The sequence below is a fragment of the Platalea leucorodia genome, assembly GCF_965183815.1.
Source record: "Platalea leucorodia genome assembly, chromosome: 9".
NCBI classification, from domain to species: domain Eukaryota; kingdom Metazoa; phylum Chordata; class Aves; order Pelecaniformes; family Threskiornithidae; genus Platalea; species Platalea leucorodia.
Window position 1 is genome coordinate 20,919,088 of NC_138831.1, and position 22,783 is coordinate 20,941,870.

General features: G+C 54.9%; 3 protein-coding genes across 5 annotated transcripts in view; 2 read left to right on the top strand and 1 right to left on the bottom strand.

Moving 5' to 3' along the window:
• Positions 1-128: 128 nt before the first annotated feature.
• Positions 129-2,568, bottom strand: INKA1 (inka box actin regulator 1). The gene is made up of 2 exons (XM_082321672.1): positions 2,444-2,568; positions 129-1,018 (listed from the first exon to the last, which is right to left on the bottom strand). Exons 1-2 carry the CDS (start codon positions 2,492-2,494, stop codon positions 140-142), a joined length of 930 nt encoding a protein of 309 aa, XP_082177798.1. The 5' UTR covers positions 2,495-2,568; the 3' UTR covers positions 129-139.
• Positions 2,569-3,371: 803 nt separating this feature from the next.
• Positions 3,372-9,951, top strand: CDHR4 (cadherin related family member 4; the record flags this gene model as incomplete). The annotated part of the gene is made up of 18 exons (XM_082321287.1): positions 3,372-3,426; positions 3,783-3,803; positions 3,959-4,155; positions 4,227-4,389; positions 4,470-4,555; positions 4,684-4,779; positions 5,238-5,341; positions 5,414-5,550; positions 5,630-5,795; positions 5,891-6,041; positions 6,302-6,404; positions 6,631-6,846; positions 6,926-7,065; positions 7,147-7,291; positions 7,366-7,568; positions 7,657-7,796; positions 7,891-7,926; positions 9,885-9,951. The coding sequence occupies 18 exons, from the start codon at positions 3,372-3,374 to the stop codon at positions 9,949-9,951; spliced, it is 2,226 nt and encodes a 741-aa protein (XP_082177413.1).
• Positions 9,952-10,918: 967 nt separating this feature from the next.
• IP6K1 (inositol hexakisphosphate kinase 1) overlaps positions 10,919-22,783 on the top strand; it is a 39,383-nt gene continuing 27,518 nt past the window's right edge. For 2 of the 3 annotated variants that reach the window (XM_082322758.1, XM_082322760.1), the window contains exons 1-3: positions 10,919-11,005; positions 11,412-11,467; positions 16,005-16,104. The gene's annotated coding sequence lies outside the window, so the exon portion shown is untranslated. Of the gene's footprint in view, positions 11,006-11,411; positions 11,468-12,219; positions 14,816-16,004; positions 16,105-22,783 lie in introns of all 3 variants that reach the window. The other variant, XM_082322759.1, reaches the window with a different exon arrangement.

Below are 22,783 nucleotides of genomic sequence, written 5' to 3' on the forward strand. Positions count from 1 at the left end.
CATTACAAAAACTCCCTGCCTGCCCCTGCCCAGAGCTGGGGTGCAGGCAGCTCCCCCCCCATAAACACTGCTGTGCCCATACCATACAAAACCGGGGTTTATTTACAGCGGAGGAGGGTGTGGGCAGAGGCAGGCAGGGCTAAATGTAGCCGATAACGTCGTTGCAGATGATGGGCTGGCGGCTGCGGCTGTTCATGAGGGCAGTGAAGCGGTGGAAGTCCGTGGCCAGCTGGGCGATGTTGCTGTGGGACTGGTGGAAGCAGGCGCCCTTGGGCTGCCCCCCCAGCCCCAGCGGGCAGGAGAAGCGCTTGGTGGCTTCACGGCCCCCTGGACGGGCACTCTCAGCCCCCCGGGACCGGGCCATGTTGGCCAGCTTACGGCGTACGTTGCCCGAGAGGCTGAGCAGGAAAGCAGGGGGCTTGGCCAGCCGGCGGGAAGGCTCAGCAGGGGTTTGGTGCCGGGGTTCGGCACCCACCTCAGGCAGGTCCATCCAGTTCTCCACCAGGTCGGCGAAGCAGTTGTCACCCAGCACCAGTGGCTGCCGGTTCCGGCTCTGCGACAGCAGTGCCACGGTCCAGTCCTGCGTCTCGGCTGGCTCCAGTACCCGCCACTGCTCCAGGCAGGCGTCTGAGGTGGATTTGGGGCGGGCGCGGCGGGTGGGAGCAGGCGGCGGGGCGGCAGGGCCGGCAGAGAGCCGGTGCGCCCGCTGGCAGGGCAGCGGGTGCCGGCGCCGCACAGGCGCCTCCTCCTCCTGCCACGTGCCCCCCGATGCCTCCGAGTACCCCGAGTCGAACTCCAGGCTGCGTTCGCTGGCTGGCGGGGAGCGGGCGGCCGGGCCCCCTCCGTCCTCTTCCTCACCCCCTGGCTCCAGGCTGCAGGCCGAGTCCGCCGCTGAGCCGGGGCGCAGGGGGCACGGGGGGCGGGGGGCCGGCCCCGGAGCCCCTCCGGGGTGCTGTGGCGCCTGCCGCATGCTGTGCATGTGCGCCCGCTGCGCTGCCCCCGCCTCCCGCCGGCACCGCTGGGGGGAAAGGGCAGGTCAGCACGGTCGTCCCTGTTCCCCCTGGCCAGCACCACGAACCCCCATCCCACCCCCCTGGCACCCCGCTCCCCCCAGCCCTGGCTCAGGGGGGGCTTCGCTCACGGAGCCGGGTGTGCAGCGGGGTGTGGGGAGCGAGGCACAGGTCCTGGCTTGCCTGCAGCCCCGGGCCCCGCTTTCCTGCGGCTCCTGCACGGAGCCGGCTGGCGTGCAGCAGCATGTCGGGTGAGCAAGCAGGCACCCAGCCCCGGCCGTGCCTGCGGGAAATGACACAGGGCCACGGCACGTAGGAGCCGGGCGCCCCGTTGCCGCCTCACTGGCCCCTCAATTCCCCCCACCCCGGTGGGGCAGCAGCCAGGACACCCCACCGGCAGGACCCCACTGGGTGGTGCAGGGCCAGCTGCAGCCCCGGGGCACCCACGGGTGCTGGGCTGGGGCGTTCCCCCCATGCGTTGGCAGGGCCACCCCACCTACCCTCTGCCCTCCAGCTGGGGACACCCCAGGTGACGTCAGGGTGCAGCCAGGCCTGCACCCAGGGCCAGGGCCCCCCAAAGCGCTGGGGAGTGCGGGGGGCCAGGGCAGCCGGGGCTGAACGGAGCGCGGCCGGGCGGGTGCTGGAAGGGGCGGCTGGCTCCCACAGCCAGGCCGCTCCTTGCTTCTGAATTCCTATTGTCTGAACCCAAAAGCAGGGTGTTACGTCCGCTTTCCTTTCCGCGCTGGAGCTGCGGGAAGCCGAACAAGCAGAAGGGATTGCTTCCCCGTCCTGGTAAACCAGCCCACTCCGGCTGGCCCCAACAGAGCTGCTGGCCGGGCTGTCCCTGTCCCCATCCCTCTCCCCGTCCTGGTCCCCATCCCTCTCCCCGTCCTGGTCCCCGTCCCGGTCCCCATCCTGGTCCCCGTCCCCCTCCCCGCTGGCTGGGACCCTCTCAGCCAGCCCTGCTGGCGATGTGCCACTGCTCTGAGCTGCCTCGTCCCTCCGAGCTGGCCAGGCCCGGCCCTGGCTGGGGACGCCGGCGCACCCGGCGGCGGGGAGCTGGGTAGGCGTGCGGCAGGCCCAGGGGAGCCGGCTGGGCCACCCTGTCACCGCCGGTCCCCTCGGGGCAGCCCAGGCAGGCGGCAGGGTGGCAGCTCCGGGGTGGTGGTGCCACTGGCACCCTGATGGCTGGACACTGTGGCCCCGGCCGCCTGCGTCCCATGGCCACCCGTGCCCCCACCGCCACCCGTGTCTCATCGGTCGCCCACGTCCCCCCGGATGCCCACGTCCCCCGCGCCGCCTTGGCCTTGCGCATGATGTCACGGCGCTGATGTCATTGGCAGTGCCTTGACATCACAGCAATGCCCGGGCGGTGCGGCGGGGCGCGGGCAGGGTGGCCCCCGTCCCCTCCCGGTGCCCGCGGTGGCACTCACCCGGTCGGCGCCGAGCTGGCCCGGGCAGGCGTCCGGGCGGGCGCTGTGCATGCCCGGCCCGGCCCCGCTCCCGGTCCCGCCGGTGCCGGTGCCGGTGGCGGCGGCGGCGGTGGCGGAGCAGCAGCGGAGCGGAGCCGAGCGCAGCGCCCGGCCGTCCCCGCCGCCTCCCGGCGCTGCCTGGGCGGCACCGCCCCGCCCCGCCGCAGCCAATGGGGCCGCCGTAACGTGAGCCCGGCCCGTACCGGCACCGGCACCGCCGCCCCGGGGCCCCGCCCCGCCCCGCCCGGCCCCGCCCCGCCGCCCCGGGGCCCCGCGCCGGGCACCACCCGGGCACGGCGGCAGCGGGCACCGCTGGGCGAGGCAGGACCCGGGGCACCCGTCGGCAGCACCCCGGCACCGCAGGCACCGGGGGTCCCGGGGCCTCGGGATAAAGGAGGGCAGCCCCGTTACAGGGCCCCGGCGGAGGCACCCGCGGCCACCGGGCTGCCGAAATCGGTTTGGGTATTGGAGGAGGGACAGGTGACCCCGGCCACTGGGGCCGCGCTCCGCCAGCACCTATTAATTGGGAGCTAATAGCGCTTAATAGGAATTCCGGGAGAAGCGGCTCTGGTTTGCAAATGAAGGAGAAGAGGGCCAAAAATTAGCTCCTAGCTAATTTTCCCGGTTCCTGAGCGAGGCAGCGTGGTGCGGCAGCGAAACCCCGCAGAGCATCGCTGCCCGCCTGCCCCGTGCCGGCTGGGGCTGGCACCCAGGGGATGGTGACAGGCTGGGAGCGGAGGCGTGCGGGAGCTGGGGGCATCAGGGCCATGCCCTGTCCCTGCCCTGGGGCCGGGCTGGCAGCTGCGGGTGGCTGGCGTGACGCTGGGCTGGGGTGGTGCCCAGCACCCGTGGCAACGGGCTCCAGCTTGTCCCAAACAGCCAACGAGCCATGGGCATGCACGGACGCCTCACCTTCCTCCTCCTCCTCAGCCTCCGTGTCCCAGGTAGGTACTTTAAGCTCACAGCACCAAGGACACCCTTTGCCAGACCCTGAGTAGGGGACCAAAAGGAGGGGGACAGAGGTCAGGCTTCCCCCAGGTGCCCCCCTGTGTCTGGGGCTGACGCCCAGAATGGGCAGAGGGGCCGGCAGCTGCCTGGCTGGTTCAGGCAGGGAGGGGACATCACTGGGGCATCCTCAGGGTATTGCCAGGGCATTACTGGGGTATCTTGGGGGCATCGCTGGGCCATAGCCAGGCACCACTCGGGCATCTCTGGAGCATCATGGGGGCATCTCTAGGCCCTCCCCAGGGCATTGCCAGGACATGCCTGGCAGGCTGGGGTGACACTCTCCTCTTTGCAGGGACTTTTGTCAGTGCAACAGGTAAGAGCGGGGTGCCCTGGGCCCTGCTGCGCCTGGCAGGGAGACCTATGCCCATGTGGGTGCACAGCTGCAGGAGCATGGCTCCCTAAGCACAGCCAGGCAAGCTGTCGGTGGCACTGGCTGGGTGCAAGGCCAGTACCGGGGCCTCCCGCCAGCCCTGCCTGACCTGCCACGCGTGGTGGCCCTGAGCGAGGATGCAGCGCCAGGCACCCGTGTGGCCGAGGTGACCGTGTCCTGCAGCAATGCGAGCGGCAGCCCCAACGTCACCCTGCACAGCAACGAACCTGGCCACCCCTTCAACCCCATCACTATTAGCGCCGACCCCGCGGCCGCCGCCATGTTTCAGGCAGAGGTGTGGCTAGGGGACGGGGAGGGGGCCAGGAGCCCATGGGCACCCTGCTGAGTGCTGTGTCTCCATGGCAGGTGACACTGCGTGCTGGTGCAGAGCTTGATGCCCGCCAGGTGAACCAGTACACCCTGACCTTGTGGGCCGCTTGTCCTGGCGAGGACGAGGTGGAAGAGCAGCTCTTTGTCCGGGTGACGGCAGGGCAGACACTGCGCTGTGATGCCCCCTTTGCCAGCACGGGTAGGAGCTGGGGGGCACGGGGTGGCAGGGGCTGCGACTGCCAGTCAGCACTGGGCTCCCACAGCCGGGCTGTGCCGCAGGGGGAGACGTGGTGCAGGTGCTGGCGGATGTGGCACCCCGGACACCCCTGTATGTGGTGCTGCCGCAGCCGCTCGGTGGGCTGATGGTGAGTGGCAGCTGCCCTGGGGTCCTGCAGTCCCCACAAGTGGGAGCAGCTTTGGGGACGGCAGGACCCCAGGTGTGGAGGGGGGGACACGGGTTCCCACCCTCTTCCTGCTGCCTGTGTCTCTGCAGTTCAGGCTCCGAAACCATGACACGCCGCTCACACTCACCCGCCAGGGCCTGGTGCTGGCGCCTGCCGGTGGCTTCAACCCCAGCAAGGACACCCAGGTGGGCAGCAGCGTCCCCAGGCTGTCACAGCCACCTCTCAGCCCGCCTGGGCTTAGCCCCTCGCTGGCACTGCCCACAGCACTCTGCATCCTGCTCCTCCCATCAGGCACCCATCTCCCCCTGGCCCCGGGAGTGCTCCAGCCCTGTCCCTATCCCTGTCCCCGTCCCCGGCTCCATCCCCTTCTGCATCTCGAGTCCTGTCCCAGTCCTCATCCCTGTCCCTATTTCTGTCCCCATTCTGGTCTCCAGCTTGTCCTTATCCCCATCTCCATCTCTATTCCCACCCCTGTTCCTGCTCCAAGCCCCGTTCTCATCCCTGTCTCCATCCGCATTCCTGTCTCTGTCCCTATTATTATCCTCATCCCCATCCCTACTCCTGTCTCCCCCATCCCTGTCCTCATCTCTGTCCCTGGTGCCACTTGGGGCTGTCCCATGGCTGCCCCAGCACTGCCCCACAGACATTCAGGCTGGAGATTGAGGTGATGGACCGCCATGGGCACAACTGCAGTGGGGTCGTGAGGGTGGAGGTGCTGCCATCACGCCGTCCCCGTGTCACCTTCCCGTGAGTGGGGCCAGGCTGGGTGGGGGTTGCTGGTGGCACCAGGCCATGTCAAACTGCTCACCTTGCCTGCAGCGAGTCGCAGAGGGCTGTGACAGTGCCGGAGGGCACTGGCCCCTTGGAGGTGGTCACAGAGGTCCACGCCAGTGGTGACAATGTCCGCTATGCCATCCTGGCTCCCACGGTGCCCACACTCTTCACCATTGATGAGAGTGAGTGGGGCGGCGAGGTCCCCAGGGCCACCCTGTCCCCACCTCTGTGCCTGTCACGAGGCCGTGCCATCTCCTGCAGTGACGGGCAAGATCCGCAGCACCTGCCAGCTGGAGGTGGCCCATGCGCACCTCCTTGTCCGGGCTTACAACGCGCTGCACCCCTCCGACCACGCCACCATCATGCTCAACATCACCCTGCAGGCGACGGACAGGCGGGCGCCAAGCTGCATCCCGGCCCTCTCTGTGTACAGTTGGGGCGGGGGGTGTGGGGCGCAGGGGATGCTCTGCTGTGCCCGGGACACAGGGGATGGGACCTGAGCCGCCGGCTGCCCTGCCGCAGGTCCCAAGTGCCTGAGACGGTGTCCCCCGGCAGCACCCTGGTGACACTGAGGTGCACCGACCCCGCTGGCACTGAGGGGTCCCTGCGCTATGCCCTTGAGGGCCCTCCCGCCTCCCGCTCCCGCTTCCGCATGGAGGGGCCGCAGTTGCAGGTAAGCGGGGCCATGGGCAGCGCCCAGGACCTGGGGGAGCCCAGCAGGACAGTGGGGACCATCTGACATGTGCTGTCACGCCGGGTCCTGGGCTGGGGCTCCCGGGGCTCTCTGCCCTGCCCAGGCCTGCCTGTTCCCCCCTTGCTCCCTCCGGCTTCCCTGGCATCACAGCTTTCCAGGGCACCCTAGCTTTGCGGGACACCCCAGCTTTGCAGGGCACCCTGGCTCTGCCTGACCCCTGCCCTGCCCTGGCTTGGCAGGTCAACTCCACCCTGGACTACGACTCAGAGGCTGTGGCTGCTGTGGGCTTCCAGTTCACGGCCACCATCGTGGTGACGGTGGGAGGGCAGTCCTCACGGAGCAGTGAGTGCCCATGTCCCCGGGGGGGTGCAATGGGGAAGGTCATGGGGGAGGTGGGAAAAGGCCCTTCCCGACCCCAAAACCAGCAGATCACAGAGGAAACATTCCTCCCCGGCTGCCCTGGTGCCACCGTCCCCATGTCCCCCAGCCTGTCCAGGGAAGAGCACACCCAGCCCAGTGAGGGCTCCAGGGTGGTGGCAGCATGGCTGAGCTGCCATGTGCTGCACAGCCCGCGTGCCTGTGCTCGTGACGGTGACGCCTGTCAATGAATTCACACCGGCATGCCCCAGTGGTGCCACCTTCACCGTGCTGGAGACGGCAGCTTTTGGAAGTGTCGTGGGGCGTGTGGCCGGCACCGACCGTGACTACCCACTGGACAGCCTTGAGTACAGCCTGGAGGGGGGCCCCGGCCCCACGCAGCCCTTCTCCATCGACACGTGCACCGGTGAGTGCCCGGCCTCTTCCCCAGCCCCGCTGCACCCCGTGGCACCTGTGGGCGCTCAGCAGCTCGCACCACTCTGCAGGCGAGATCCGCGTGGTGGGACCCCTCGACTCCCAGCGGCACAAGAGTTACAGGCTGACAGTGCGGCTGACAGACATCCTCAATGACCTGGACCCGGCAAAGCGGCGGAGCCGCCTGTGCGACGTGGCTGTTCACCTGCAGGTGCGAGAGCAAGCCCGTTGGGTGAATGGCGGTGGGTGGAAGCACCGCAGGTGCCATACAGCCTCCCCCGACTCCCAGCAGGCTGTGCTGGACCAGGCGCCGGTGTGCACCCCTGAGGTGCAGGAGCTGTGGATCATGGCCAGGTCAGGCAGCCGCCAGCCTGTTACCCGCCTGGCGTGCCAGGGCAGCCCCGCCACCACCACACTGGCATACACCATCACTGGAGGTAGGGAGCGGCCAAGCCACAGCACAACCCAGCCCCTCACTGCAATGTGGCACTGAGCACACCCTCTCGTCCAGGCAACGAGGACGGGTGTTTTCAGCTGGAGGGAAACACCCTCTTCTACTTCCCCGGTGACCTGGCTGAGCCCCGCACCTTTGTGCTGCTCGTGGAGGTGTGGGGTGGCCCCAGTGCCCCCCGCCGCAGCACTGTGGTGGCACTGGTGGTGCATGTCACCCCCTGGAGCACCCCGGTGCCACCCAGCACCACTACCCGGCACACGGTGAGCAGAGCCCACTGGCCAGGCAGTGCTCCTGCATCCGTCAGGCCCCCAGGCCCTCATATGCCCCCTCACCCCACTGCCTCTGCAGACGCTGTGGAAGGAGCCGCTGGTTGTCACGCGGATGGAGGTGGTGTGGAATCCGCCAGCCTGGTTTGTGGCCGTGCTGACCATCTCTGGTGCCCTGCTGCTGGCCACCCTGGGCTGCATGGCCCGGAGCCTGCTGTGCAGGTGAGCCCCAGCCCCGTGGCACAGCACGGCACGCCATGGCACAGCACAGCGAGCAAGACCAGGGGCTCATGACTGCCTTCTGCTCCTCTTGCAGCAACGGAGACCCTGGCAAGCTGCTCTTGGGCAAGAGGTGGGTGCTGTGTGGCCAGGGCGGTTGGATCGGTAGCAAGGGGCAGCCATGCACGTTGGCACAGGCTCCCGTAGCGTCCTTGCAGGCAGCCAGGAGATGCAGCACGTGGGGGGTGTTTAATGTACCCCACGTTTGGCTGGGTCCATGGGTCACTGTGCCAGGGAGCCACCTCTACCCCAGGCTGAGGGTGCAGCACTGATGGGAGCCATGGGAGCAGAGATGGCGATTTGGCCGGGGGACAGCCGTGTCGGTGGCCAGGCTGGGGCAGAAACTCTGCGGTGGGCAGGGTGGGATGGCACAGTGCTGACGCTGCTGCCTGCTGCAGGGCTGGGGCCTGGTGCCAGGGCTGGGGCTACTGTGGCTCACTGGGGTAGCCCCGATTTGCTGGGGAAGGCGCCCCGGGAGGAGGTGAGCCGGCTGCCCGGAGGATGAACCAGGGGTGAGAGGTGGTGGAGGGGAGAGCCCGAGGAAGCACTGGAGCCAGCCCAGCCTGCGCTGGGAGCCTGCACGGCCAGGAGGAGGCATGCAAACCTGCAGGCAGGATGACAGCCGCCTCCAGCAGCGTAACTGCCCCAGGGTGATGCATGGCTGGATCCACGTTCATTGGTGAGGCTGGAGACATGGTGCTTGGTGGCACCAGGGCTGTAGAGAGCATGAAAAGGAGAAGACTCGGGCTCAGCTCCTGCGGGCAGTGCTGGCAGCAGGGGGGCTCCAGGGCTGCAGCTCCCCCAGCACAGCATCCTCCGAGCACAACAATGGTGTGCGCCAGCACGAGGGGACACGAGCAGGCACGCTGGCAGTCTGGCTTGCCGCTCTCAAGCATCGCTGAAAGGTGGTGGTGCTTGGGGGAGCACAGCCACTGCTGCAATCCCTTTCAGCACCCAGGGCCCTGCCAGGGACACACAGGCTGGGTAAGGGGACAATCAGGTAGGTGGAAATCGGTCGAGGCGATGGGATCAACGGGGCGCAACTGGCAGTGCAAAGCCTGGCTGGCAACCCTTGAGTCGAGGCTGGGGGCCCGTCACTGATGGCGTGGCCTCCCCCCATCCCCTCCGCAGCTCCTGGGATGTAGCAGAGCAGAGGGGTGGCAAGGAGGAGCGGGCGGGCACCCTGGGACCCTCAGCATCCTCTCCTGTCTCTCCTCCACACAGGGGCAGTTCGATGGCCGTGCCCAGGACCCACGTGAGTGCCCTGTCCCACAGCCCCTGCGGCCTCAGGCTGCGTCCCTCGGGGCAGAGGGGTCTGGGGGACAGGAGAGACGGACACCGGGCAGCAGTGCCCGGGCAGCACCCACGGGGTGAGGGCTGAGTGCTGCCTCCCATCTCAGGCAATGGCAGGGACTGTCTCTTCAACAGCATGACCGGGGCACGGTGCTGGATCTGAGTGGCTTGACCCGGTGAGGGACTCCCCACGACCCACAGCTCCCTGCAGGCTGCGCTGGGCAGAGCACCGGGCGCCGGCAGACACCCATTGTGGCCCTCAGGCCCGGGAGGAGGAGAGGATCCCTCCTCCGTGGCCAAACTCGCTGCCCACAGGGTGCAGCCAGGCCCTGAACCGCCCCAGCCAGCGTGGACCCAATAAATAGTGGTAGACATTGCACCTGCTGCTGTGATTGCCGTGGGGAGTGCCATGGCCGAGCAGTCCCACTGCTGGCTGTGGCAGTCATTAGCGCCGTCTCCAGTCAGGGATGCAGGTGGCACAAACCAGGACCAGGATGGCGGTTACGGCAACACTGGCCCCGGGCCGAGGTTGGCACTGCAAAAAATGTGCCAAGGGCTTTGGCAGGGTCTGCTCCAGTCACGGCAGCATCTCCATAGCCTCTGGATGTGACCCAGCCAGGGCAGTCCTCCACAGAGATGTGATCTGGGGCAAGAAAACTCAATCATAGGTAATTTTGTGAAACTTTTGCCCCATGTCCCATGTCCCCCTCAAGCTCTCCCTTGCTTGAGCACTCCCAGGTGCAAGCGGGTGGGCAAACAGCTGGTCAGCAGAGGGGCCAAGTTTCTTAATTGGGAGGAAAAGTGAATTAGCGGGCGCGCAGGTAAGCGCGAACATGCTGCGGGAGAGTTAGCAGGGCCTGGCGAACCAGCGGGAGCGCTTTGAAGGAGTCAGTCACGCCAGGGAGGTGGGAAACCGGTTATTTGAATTTCAAAGGAAAGGAGTCTCCTCAGCAGCTCCCAGGGAAATGAAGCGCTGGCGGGATAAGAGGAAAGAGGCTAATTTGGGGAGTAGGTGGCTACTCCCAGTAGGTGGCTAGGGAGGAGGGTGAGGGCAGGCGCCAGTCATGAAATTTCACAGCCAAGAAGGGTCCTCTTGCCCCGAGTCCACGGAACTGTGGCCGTTCGGGAATTAACCCTTTATTGTACCGGATCGGTGTGCGAACACGTTCCACTCGCTGCTCCACGGGAGCTCTTTGGGGCCAGGCCGCAGCGGGGGAAGCTGGGTTTAGCCCGGCTGACCCCGCAGGATGCACCGCACCAAGCGGGATGTGCCGCCCCGCCGGGGCCGCCGCACTTGCCCAAGGCCTCGGGGGAGGGCGGATGCGGCGGGCTGAGGCGTCAGACCGGCCTCCGAGCCCGGCCTCCGACAGGGAGAGCGGCCCCGCCGGGCCGGGCCGCGCCGCGCCTCACACAGCCTCCCGCCGCGCGCCGCTCCGCGCCCGGCGTGCCCATTGGCCGAGCGCCTCCCCCCCTCCGCCGCGGATAGCCAATGAAGCGGCGCAGCCCTCGGGGAGGCGGGGCACTGGAGGGCGTCACGTGTACCTAACGTGAGCGGCCATCCGGAGGCAGTTCGCGCACGGAAAGGGGCGGGGCGGCTCTCCGCTTGAGTGACGGTAGCTTCGACCTATCAGCTTTTCTACAGCGCCCCCAGCGGGCGGGTCTCGGCTTTGGTTGCCTCAAGAGGCGGGGGGGCGGGTTTTGGACGGCGCGGTTGCTATGACGGCCAGCATCGGGGCTCCGCCCCCTCGGCCGTCGCCATCTTGTTGTTGATTCGAACGGCGGGGAGCGGGCGGCGGGGAGCGGCGGCGCTGGCGGCCCGGTGTCGCCGGCCTCCGGCTGGGCAGGCAGGGCCGGCCCCGGTGAGCCACGGCGGCGAGAGCCCGGCGAAGGCTGAGGGGCGGGCGGGCTGAGCCGGGCATGCTGCCGTGAGGGGAGGGAGCGAGAACCGGGCGCCCTGCCGTGAGGGGAGGAAGGGGAGCACCGGGCACGGCCCCGTGAGGGCGGGTGGGAGAGGGGAGAGCCCGGCGCGGTCCGATTGAGGAGGGGGAGAGCCAGGCGCGGCGCCTCGGGAGGGGACACGCACAGGCGCGGCCCCGTGAAGAGCTGGGGCGGTCCCGCGGCGCGGGGAGAGCTCTGGGAGCTGGGCTCGGCAGGGGCAGCCCGCGGGCAGCGCGGTGCCCGGGCAGGGCCGCGCCGCTCCTGCCCGGGGCCCTGCCCGGCCAGCGGATCTAGCGTCCCCTCCCTTTGTGCCCTTCCTTTCTACAGGGGCAGCGCGCAGGAAGGAACTCGGCAAACCGCGGTGGTAACATGAAACCGACATGGTGAGGAAGCTGGTGGGGTTGGGGGCCCTTCCTGCGTCCCAGCGTACGGCCACCCCCGCGGAGGAGGGGGTGCGGGCAGGCTCTGGTCATGCTGGCTGCCCAGTGGTTACTGGAGGATGCCTGGCAGTCCCTGGAGACTTATGTGCTCGTGGGTCTGCAGACCTGGGCTGCAATCAACAACCTTCCCTGGGGTTTCCAAGTAGGACTTGAATTAGGAGAGGTGGTACTGACTCCTGTTCAGTTTTCAGCTGCTCTGGATTTAAACTGGTGCCAGGCTCAGTGTCCCTCCATCTTAAAGCTCTGAATCAGCAAGGCCCCCATTTTTCTTTCCAGCAATATGTTTTAGTATCTGTTGCCTTTCTCATTTCAGCCTGTCTTGCTGTGTTTCTGCTCCACCTGCTTTTCCTCCCGTCAAGTTCACCTAGCTTAACTTGGTGTTCAGAGCTTCTGAAGCTGAATTCCAAGATTGGCCTTTGCTAATGAAGCACTGAATGCTGTCAGAACAGTGTGGGCTTGGGTCTCTGTTCATTCTTAATGTAATATTTCTATAGTTGGTAGGCCTATTTGTGTAAACTTGGTAGCTTGTCTCACAGAATAATATACTATAATGTCTCTTGCAAGTCCCTTTGTGCTCAACTGTCACCTGCAGCTCATACATGGACCTATGTGCATATGGTCAGATTTTCGATAGAGAAAAATAATATATTCTTGTTATATATCACTGAACTAAGACTTTGATTTCCTTTTTACAGAAATTCTGTCAGGAGCTTGGAAGTGCTTTAGAATTAGATATATTGATTATTAGATGTCATCACTATAACCTGAAATAGGTCTATTAGGGACATCCTAATCCTGTGGAACAGTTTCTTGTTATTAAGAAATATTTTTCTGTGGTCGGGTTAGTTTAGCACTGACCAAAGGTAAGTGCTTTGTTTTGGAGCTGGAAGGAAAGTGGTGAGTTTTGAAGAGATTGTGAACTCTGTCTATAGCAAGATAACATTGGGTTGCTGTTTCAACTGCATAAAACTCTTGTCAATGTTTTGAATTGTCCTAATGCTAATTTTTCTTCTGATAGTGTTAGAGAGTGTTTCTTACCCTCCCCAGCTTTTTCAGCACAACCGTTTCCAGGTGCATGAACAAACAGCCTATGCCATCTTGGTTAGAGCCTGCTAAGCGGATCTGAAGTGTCCTTTTCATAGCCTTGCCTTTGTTTCCTGTCTAATAAGGACTTTTGGAAGAGCAGGGGAAGTGATCCTTGGCTCCTTGAGGGGGAAGCTGATGTGTACAAGGTCATTACCATAGAAATCTCTGATGACCCCAGGGGTGGAAAAGGTGGGATATGCTGGTAGGACCCTCTTCTGAACAGTGCACCTGTCTTTCCTTGGTTAGTTTCTACTCTGGTTATCCAGTAGGCACCTTGTGGTAGTTTTGCATGTTTCTTACAAAGAAAAAGAGCAAGTGAGTACAATTCACTGTTGAGATGAGAAAGGGGACAGTTTCTAGGATCAGCTTCCAGTCACCAGGAGTTTTGGTTGTGCCACCTCCTGTGTGTAGCTTCGCAGTCACTTTAAGCTCATGTAAGTATAGACTGCAACCAACAGGATTCTTACCCTGTCGCTGGTGCCAGCTGGGGTGTTTGTGCAGGTAGGAATCAGAGTTCCCCGACTTATGAACTGATCAAACTGAAGACAAACTGTTTTTTTTTTTTTTTTTTTCTTCTCCCCGGCTTTGTGGGTACTTAAATGATTTTGCTGGTGCAAGGGGCAAAGGTGGGAACATGGGGCTGGTGGTGGAATGGAGTCTTGTTCTTGTTCAGGGTAACCTGCACTGTGACTGTGAAACAGTGCAACAATGTGGTTTTATATATTTATTTAGTTATATAAAAATATAATTTTAAAATGCATATTTACATATATTTAAAAATTAAATGGAACAATAGTGTCCATGCTTCTTTCCTGCTACTTTTGTGAATAGTATCATCGTGTGCTTCATCATCAAGATGACAGTACTGGGCATGTCCTTCTTAAAAAATATTCTAGAAAGCAAAATTAGATGTGCTTTGGGATCCCCTCTCATGGCGGATTGTGTAAGTCAACTGACTTGCAAGTTATTCTGTACTGCATTGCATGTAGTTGGAAGTCAAGGTTAAATAGCAAGCACTCAGAGGTCGAAAAATGCCCAGGCTGAAGTAGTACTTGCACCCTTAATCAGGTAATTAGCCTTCTGAACAAGCGTTGTTTCTTCTTAATCATGCATTGCATGCTATTCTCATCCCATCTGAGCTGCCTAGTTTGTTTCTTCTCTGCTTCCCTCCCCCATGTCTGGAGCTTATTCATTTTGGGTAGAATTATCAAACTGAAAATGTGACCTTGTTGAACTTGAGTAGTGCGAGATGACGAGCCCCGTACAAGCTTGGAGCTGTTTGTTGACAACTGCTTACAGGACACAGTCTCTTTGGTTCAATGGATCACCAAATGTTTGTAAAAAGGTTTGATCACTTGTCTTTTTAGATTTCAGTTTTTAGTTGATTCTCTGTGTCTAAAGGTTGTCGTGGATCTGGTGAGTTCTGACTGGCGTGCTGAGGTAGGGGGTGGCACTGTCTCGTGGTTTCCATTGTAATAAGAAATGTAGGTGGTACGTTTGAAGTTGAATATTCACAAGCTGTGTTCTAGAGGAGGTATGTTTCTTCTGTCTGTGTTTGATATGCAGATACTGAAGCCACAGAAAATCTGACAGAGGCCTTGTTTGGGCTGTTACTTGGGCATTGCGTTGTGACCCAGGCACTTCACTTGATGCTGTTGGGGTCCCCTGGTCTGCCCATTGTGAATTAGCTTGTTCGAGACGTGCATCATGGTTCCGTGTTGATGCTGGGATTTATAGTCTCAGAAGTTAGTATTGACAGAAAACTGCAGTCTTATTTGTTTACTTTTGCATTTGACGGTGTTACACTGTCAGTCTTGGTGCTGGGCAGGTTTAGATTTGAACTTGACTTGCAGAGTTTGTGTGTGGCAGCTCAGTAGAGCCGTGGCTCTGTGCTTGCTTGTTTATATAATGTGACTTGCCTAGGAATATTGCTTTTATTTCTGACTTCTCAGTCTTTGAGAAGGCATGTATCAAAACCAAGCCTAGTAAATACAAGGGGTCCCTAGTGAGCTCTGAAATGGGTGAGCTAGAGAGAAGGAGTGAAAGAAAAAAGAAGAAAATGCAACAGAAACCTCTGCAAGAATCATGTCAAGTATTTGTATTACTTGCTGTAAATGGAAGGAACCCTTCAGATGTATGGAGGAGCAGCTAGCAGTCTGCCTTTTTTATATTCCTGATGTGACAGGAATGCAGAGCAGGATGCTGGTGAGTGTTTAATCTCAGGTTTGTTGCTGCTGTTGTAGGGGTGGTGGGGGAGGAAGAGGAAGTGTTTGTGCATGGCTGCTTAGTTTCTGTTTTGCAGGCATTTGCCTGTATGCAGTGCTTGTGCTGTTCTGATGTGGCAGCAGCTGTTATTTTTGGCTTTCCCAGTGTGCTGTTCGGGTAGATGTACTTTCTAATAGATGCAGTTCTCTTAATTGGCGTGTTGGGGTGCCAGTGCTTCCTATATAGTCCCCATTGGTGCGAACTACTCCGCAGATAGTACTAAGGTGCAAGTCATTTGCCTTCATTTATTTCTGTAGGCTTGTCTATAAGCATTTTGAGTGGCTTTAACTGTGTATAAAAGACAAGCTGCTTTAAGCTTTCTTCTATTTTGCATAACCCCTGTCAGTATGTGGTCAGTTTCATTCACAACAAATTATTTTATCCCCTTCTCTGGGGGTAAAGGAGTAAGCTTTGCTATTATAGGGTGCCTCTCTAGCTGTGTAGTGCTATCCACGGTAGTTAACATTGGTGCAATTGTTTCTGTTAAAAAATAACATGGGTGTAGCTGCCATAGTTATATTATAGAAGATCTGTGTCAACCAAATCTGATGAAAGCAGTGAGAAAGGTTATGAGATGTAATGTGCCTGTCCTGGTAGGATGTAACTACATGTGGTTGAGAGCTCGGATAGATAAGCTGTCTCTGATTTAGCTTTTGTAGTTAGAAAGGTTATCTCTTCCACCAGCTGTCCTGCTCCTTTGCTAAACGCTACCTCCCTTGTATTAGGGCCTACAGCAGTGCCTGTTCAGCTGCCACAGTTTAATATACTATGCTTCAACCTTTCTCCGTTAATACCCATCAGTGTCATGTGAACTAGGTCAGGTGAAGAACAGGCATGCATCCTGTTTTACTCCACCTGCTGGTTAGTAAACTTCAGCTGAGGGATGGAGGGAGGATGAGGGGACCACTGCAGGTGGGGGCAGTGGTGCCCTCAGCCCCAGTGGTAGGTTTGGTAAAGAGCATCTGTCAGAGCGTAGAATGAGTGAGAGCATTTGCAGCCTGAAAGGAGCTCACTGTCCCAGACTTGAGGGAAAGTGTGCTGTCAAACTTTCTGAATTGATGAGCAAGTAAAGATCTAAATAAAAGCTAATTTAGCACTTGCTAACTCATTTCCATACAACATCTTGCAGGCTGACTTGCTTCTGGCGTCCTGCTCCCTCTTGATTGTGAGAGGTTGGCTCCATATTCCACTGACTGCTCAACGGGGAGAGCTTGGGTGACATCTCTGAGGTAACTTTTTTCTGTTTTGCCCAGAATACATATGCAGCCACCTTAAATATCATGCAAAGAGAAATAAGCTGCTTGCTTTTTACCTCTCGCTTTGTAATTTTACCCTTCAAGTAAGTATATGTAGATATGGTTTGTGGGAGGTATGCTCTTATCTTTGGAGGATACTACAGGAATGTCCAGGTAAGTGCACTAGAACTGAGTGAAAAGCTGAGTCCTGTTTTATATTTGTCAACTTTTAGTCAAATCAGTGTCAGTTCTTTGTAATAAGAACTAAGCTTACAAGATTTGGAGGCTAACTGTTATGCTGTAGCAATTCTGGCCATTTAGGTGGCTGAATTGCAGCTGAATTATCTTAGGATGATTTCAGAACTCCATCATTGTCTGGTTTTTATTTTTTTCCTTTCTATTCTGAGGTTAGTTTGCTGAAAGACGATGGGCTGGCTTGATAGTCTTCCAGGCTGAAAGGGGTTACTTTGTGCTGTTCTAAATTTGGAAGAAAGTCTACCATATCCATTTTCCCCCAGTTCTTTATCAACAAAGATATGACTCAGTAGTAATACCTGTGGTGTAAGCATTTGTTTGCCAGAGGACTTGAATGACCTCGTTTTCTTGAGAGACAGCATGTTTAAATAATGGTTGTGTCACACAGTTCACTTCTCTGGCGGGGAGGCCCCTGACCTGTGTGACTAATGGTCTTTGCTAGGTTGAAGTGCAACAGGTAATGACCAAAGGTGCCGAGCCCCACAGCTACCTTCCTGGGGTAGGGAGAGGAGAGATGCAGTGCCTTCTCTGCAGGGGATGCTCCTGTGTCTTTGTCACAACTGACTTAAGTGCTAATCTAAAGGTGAGCTATTGTATAGCTCATATATTCTGCTGTGACATTTCTCTCCCCGCCCCCCCCCCCAGTTCTATGCTGAGCTGCATTTTTCCCCATTTTTTAAGCTGCCGGAGTGGCTTTATGCAAAATATAATGTAACCTTTAATTCCGATGAGCATTGTCCACTGTTAGTATCAAAGTATTGTCAAGCATTTCAAAAAGTGAGTTTAGAAATCTTAGAAAGGCACAAGAAGATAGGGGTGGCTGTTTGTTCTGTGTCCTTTGACAGTACTGTCTAAGCAGCTTAAGCACGTGTGGGGAGGCAGTCATGATCTCATTACAGCTAACTATAGGCGATAAGCAGCTTCAAGCACCAAAATCAGTGCACCAGTGAATGCAGATGTCAGTGAGTTATTTAAAGCAGGAAGCATTTGGGAGGGAAGCCTAGGGGGCTACATAGTCCTGTGTCTTAGTCAGTGGTTGAATCAAACCAAAGAGTAACTTCAATGAAAATGTTGGAGCTATTGCAGAAGATGAGGTTTTGTGCTCTTGTTTTGGTTTGAGTACTGTTGTGGATTGTAAGTAAAACTGGTAAAGTCCTGGAGCTTTGGAAGGCCCTCACACCACTTGCTGCCTAGTGGAAGGTAGATTTCACTTTTCTGAACTGTGGTCTGTGTGTAAAGCTACATGGCAGATCTGAGGAAGATATGCCTGTCAGATTCATGGGGGTTGGTTCTCTCAGCCCACAAATGTACGGGGTAAAAAAGACCTTTTAACTTCAGTCTTTTGAGTCTGTCTCAAAAGAATTGGTAAAGCAGTCTGAAGCTCGGTTTGTGTTGAAACACTACATATGCAGGTTTTTTTTAGATAGTTTCTTAAACACCCCCATACCTTCTACAATAAAACCCACATCAGGTTAATCTTGAATATGCAGATTTTGCTTAGATTAAATGTAACCATATACAAAATTATTATTGATACCCTTACTTTTGCAGATATTGGAATGGTTTGCTTTATTTCCCATTTAGACCAAATATTGTAAGTGTTCTTTCTTATGCTGTGCAAGTGGCATTTTCTTTGGTTGGGTACAAATCTTGTTTATGTAATTGAGGTCTTAATATTTTGCAGTTCTTACCACAAGTGTTGACCTGAATACACTTAGTAAAATTTGAAGGTAAGCTAAATCTGAACCAGTGAGCATTATCAGGCATGCTTTATGCATCTTTTATTTTTATAGAACTGAGAGAAAACCTGTAACTCCATTAGTCAGACTGAATAAGTACCACTGTTGTGCACCATGTGGAATCTAAATAGTTTTCACTCTTCTTCAGGTGCTATGCACGCAGGTATATTTTTTCCTGTAATAGCACCACTCAGGGTTTCTGGTTTTCCCCTTAATTATTCTTAGCTTTAGTTAAGTAAGATCACATGTATTTCTGTTCTGTGCTCTGTTCGTTAGTTGTGTAGCATCCTTAGGACTGGCACTTTCATATGTATTTCAGCAGTTGAGAATACAGACAACTTGCTTCACCTGATAACAAAAAACAGTAGTCTTAAAAATTAATTCTGATTTGTAAATGCAGCTTGACTCAAATATTAGTTAAAATTGTTAAGGGTGTTGTGTCATTCACCAGTTAAAAGTAAACCAAGCTCTTCATTCACTGCAGTTAAAATATCTTCCTAAAACCTGGAAATTAAACAAGGTAGATTGTGAAGTGTTTCCAGACTTTGTGTTTTTTGTACTTCATGCTATTGTGACATGACAGCAAGAAGAAAATTCAAAATCTTTTAAAAATTCTGATAAGGTCAGTGTCTTGTGGTAGTGAGCTTGGTGGGTTGACACTTCTGTGAGTGCAAAGCAGCTTCTATTGTTTCAGGTTTGCTATCATTTGCAGTTTTCTTATGATCTTCAAAGAAGAGAACTGCATGTTATTTTCTACCCATAATGCTTGTTAGTCTGTGTCTTTCAGTCTGAGAGGGTACGCTCTTGGCACCTCTTATACTGTATTGAACCGGAGAAGAAAATTAACGAGTAAACTTGCTTTCTCTAGCTATGTAGGGCCCATGATGTATGGTAACCCAGATGGCTGTGAGAATACATCTGATTTGTCAGACTCATGTTTTGTAGAAGCTGCAACACCGTGTTGCAGTATCTTTAGAGGAATTTAAGGTGTGAAAAATCAAGGTAGCTTTTATACACTTGAGACAGACCTGCTGTTAAAAGCGAACTTGCCACAGTCTGTGTCTTCCAAATGAATGTGTGCTGTGCTTTTATAGCATATGGGGCAAAAGCAAATTATTTATTTTTATATATATATATCTATGTGCAGGTGTTTCCCTTTATTAAATAGAGGCAAATCAATTTGACAACAGATCAGGTTTAACAAATACTTTCTTTTTGCTTTGGCTTTACAGCTGTTACTTAGCCAGTGGCCTCAGTCGTAAGTGGCACTCTAGAAAGCCTGTTGGAAAGAGCTTTGAGCTCTACTTCAGCAGCTTAGCATTTAGATAAGATATTGGAGATTTGTGACCTGTGGAGTGTTTACAAGAACTTGTTTGCAACTGCTGCAGTGAATAGGAAGTTAAATATAGGCTTCGTTTGTCTGATTCTTCACTCGATTTGAAAAGGAGGAGTTTCTCATTTCAGACCTTCAGAACAGAACTGGCTGGTGTGGTAGAGTATTCAGAGAGGCCTGCTGTCCAGTGTCAGTGTATAAGGAGAGTAATAATGAAGATTTGGATTATTAAAGGTCCCTTCCTCTGGAAGGAGCTTAAGAAATACAGTAGGGTGAATTGTGCTCAGGGACTGCTGCTTTGGCATCTAGGAGCTCCCTTCTCCTTGGATATTTCTTTTTGGAAAGCCAAAGTTACATTGGATCTCTTGGAAGTGTGAGGTTTGCCATAAGAAGGCACCAAAGGATGGCAGTGCTGGCTCCTGGTCTGGTAAAATGATCTTGCAGACATTTTTAAATGCCAGGTTTTGGTTTTTGCCCTTCAAAATGTATAGCATCTTGCAAAGCTTGAAGCTGTGACTAGCCATCCAATTCATGTATCTTCTGAGAAGATAGCCTCAGGTTCAGATTGCCTTTCCTTTTCACTCAAGTGGCTGGGTGCATCTCTCAATTCTTTGCCCTTTACCTTTCAGAGCATACTGCAAGCCATAAAACAACCCCTGAGGTATTTTAACAGCTTTAAGATTTTCGTTATGAGTGATTGAGAGTCTTGCAGATTATGCTGATTCCCAGAAAAGTAACAGGATAACAAAAGGCCCAGACCAAAATCCCTTCCATGACCCTGAGTTGTCTGTCATCTATGTTTTGCCATATTGGATTTTTTTAATGTCACAAGGGATGTGAGAGTATCCTTGCATGAAATTCTCTTTAGAGTTGTAGCTAGTTTCAATCAAAATCTGCTACCTTAGCTTTAAGGGCCGTCAGATACTATATCATATATTTTACTTAAATTATGCGCTAGCTTTAGTGCACTGTCTTTGTCTAAAATGTGTTTGTTATGACAGAAACTTTAAGTTATTTCCTATTCAAAACTTCAAAAACAAAATGTTGCACTTTATCCCTGTATTTTCCATGGCATTGTTTACTTTCTTGCAGCACCTGCATTGAGATCCCCCCCCCCAACATGGAGCTCAGATTTTTTTCTCTTTCCTTCTCCTCTCTGTGTTTTTGTTTTGTCTGTTGTTTGTTTCTTATTTTAGTGGGTTGACCATACAAGAGAATGTACTGTATATGAGTGTCCCTCTTCATTTGGTACTTTCTCATGGAAAAAAAAACACAATGGAGTGTCAAGTTGGGAAGTTATAGCTCACGTTTTCTTGCCTGTGACCCTTAAGGGTCATCTGCTTAGGAAAATTAAACTCATATCAAGTAGAGGGCATGGATTTGCAACGTGATTATGTGGCTTTAACTCCCTGTGGACGTGCTTATAAGGTCATTTCTGCTACAAATGCTTGAGACAGCTGCATTAATCAGCGTGTTCATCCTTGCCTAGTGTGGCTCTGCCAGTGGAATCCCTTAATGTAGATACAGTTACAGTGATAAAACCACACTTTTAAAATAAAGCTTGTTTTGCTGGGGGTATTGAGAAGGTAGACAGTGATGTGAGTACTTCTTTTGTCATTGTGACTAGCGCTTTTCCCAAGGAAAGAAGGATTAGGTAGAAAAAGTAAGGCCCCGAAATATGTCTTTTCCAGCTGAATTAATTTTTTTATCAGCAGTGTAAAAATAGAAGGGGTTGCAGCGGGAGAGGAGGGCATCCTCTATCAGTTGGTCTAATAAAAGATTTTACCTATCCCTACAAAACTTGCTCTATTTGTTCCAGAATGAGTGTCCACTCGGCATCGCAGGGCAACCTGCAGTTCCCTTTTATCATACAATAAATAAAGCTATGTCCTGAGCATTGATATAATTTAGAGTACTGTACATCTTACTGCTTTGGATTTTTCTGCCTCTGTGACCTTTTTCAGATGCTTAAGAAAGCCCCAAATTTTGTTTAATACCAGTGACTCGGAACTACGTTAGCAGAAGAAACCACTAGATAACAGCTGCTCCTTGTGCTTTTGGCACAAGAATTTGTTTACCAGGGTGAAGTGAATTTGTCTGGATAATCTTGTTTTTATGCTCTTAAGTCTTTCTGTGGAACTGACGTGCTCCTAGATTGTCCTTTTCTGTTTCTGCCATTTGAGCAGAAAAGTTGCTAAAGGGTTTGGTTCTTCAGCCAAACAGCACCACATTCACTTGAAAGAGGTGCCCTAATTTGAGTCTGTATTAACAAACTCAATTCAATTGTTGATGGACTAGGACACAAATTCTTAAAATCTTGAGAATTTAGTTATCAGGTAAGACTAAGTTGGAATGAAGTGCAAGGGGATCATGGAAAATAAAATTATCACTGAACTCTGGTCTTTTCAAGACATTATACAGATAGTTTACTTGACTATCCTGCTGTTCCTTTCTGAAATGCTGTTTTGCCGATGGCTGAAGCACACCAGGACTGAATGGTTTGACCAAGATCATGGAAACATTCCATGGCAGCACCAAAACCAGTAGCCTATTCCTAGTTCTTTTCTTTCCATTTGGATGACCTTAGATACATTATGATTATCTAAAGAATATCTTAACCAAATCAACTGAGCACTTTGCTCACCTATTAAACTTCAGCGGAGAGATGTAAGAATTGCTATATTTCTCCTGGCTTTAAATGTTTTAACAGTATTCAGACAAAAGCTGGGCTGTCCAGTAAAAACACATGATGCCATTTGGGGCCTGCCAAATATAAATGTTGTCAGCTTCTCCATGTAGAAAAAGGCAAGTGTAGCTGAAGCAAAATGTTTGTTCAGCTTTTATCTTTGCATTAAGACAGAGAAACAGAAAATGCTAATGTATGTGCCCCTCCATTCACTCTCAAACTCCATTCTGACTGCCGAAATGCCCTGGTATATCTCTGCCTGCATATGTGAGATTAATATCCTCTTGTGTAGTGAAATTCCAGATTGCATGAGGCTGTGAAGCTTACTGTTACTGCCTTGCTTTACATGGAGGGGTAGGTGGAGTTTATGCAGACAACGTATTATAATCTTTTTGTTCAAAGCTGCTGTTTGTGTCTCACCGGCAGTTTTGGCAGAACTTCCTCAGGTCAGGCTGCTACTCTGATGTGGTCTAGTGGTGACAAGAGGCAGAGGTAGAACTCACGCCATGGCTAAGCGTATGTTTGTTTCTGGCCACAGGTGAGAAGATCGGTGTAGTACTGATGTTTACTTGTTTGGATCTGAAGCTCATTCTCTTTCTAACAGCACAAGTTGTACTGAATAGCCATTGCTACAGATTTCTTGAAGAGAGTCCTGTAGTC

Coding starts and splice junctions, on each gene's coding strand:
- INKA1 (XM_082321672.1), bottom strand. CDS start 2,494: ATGCACAGCGCCCGCCCGGACGCCTGCCCGGGCCAGCTCGGCGCCGAC. Junction 1,019..2,443: donor GCCAGCTCGGCGCCGACCGG/GTGAGTGCCACC, acceptor CTTTCCCCCCAG/CGGTGCCGGCGGGAGGCGGG.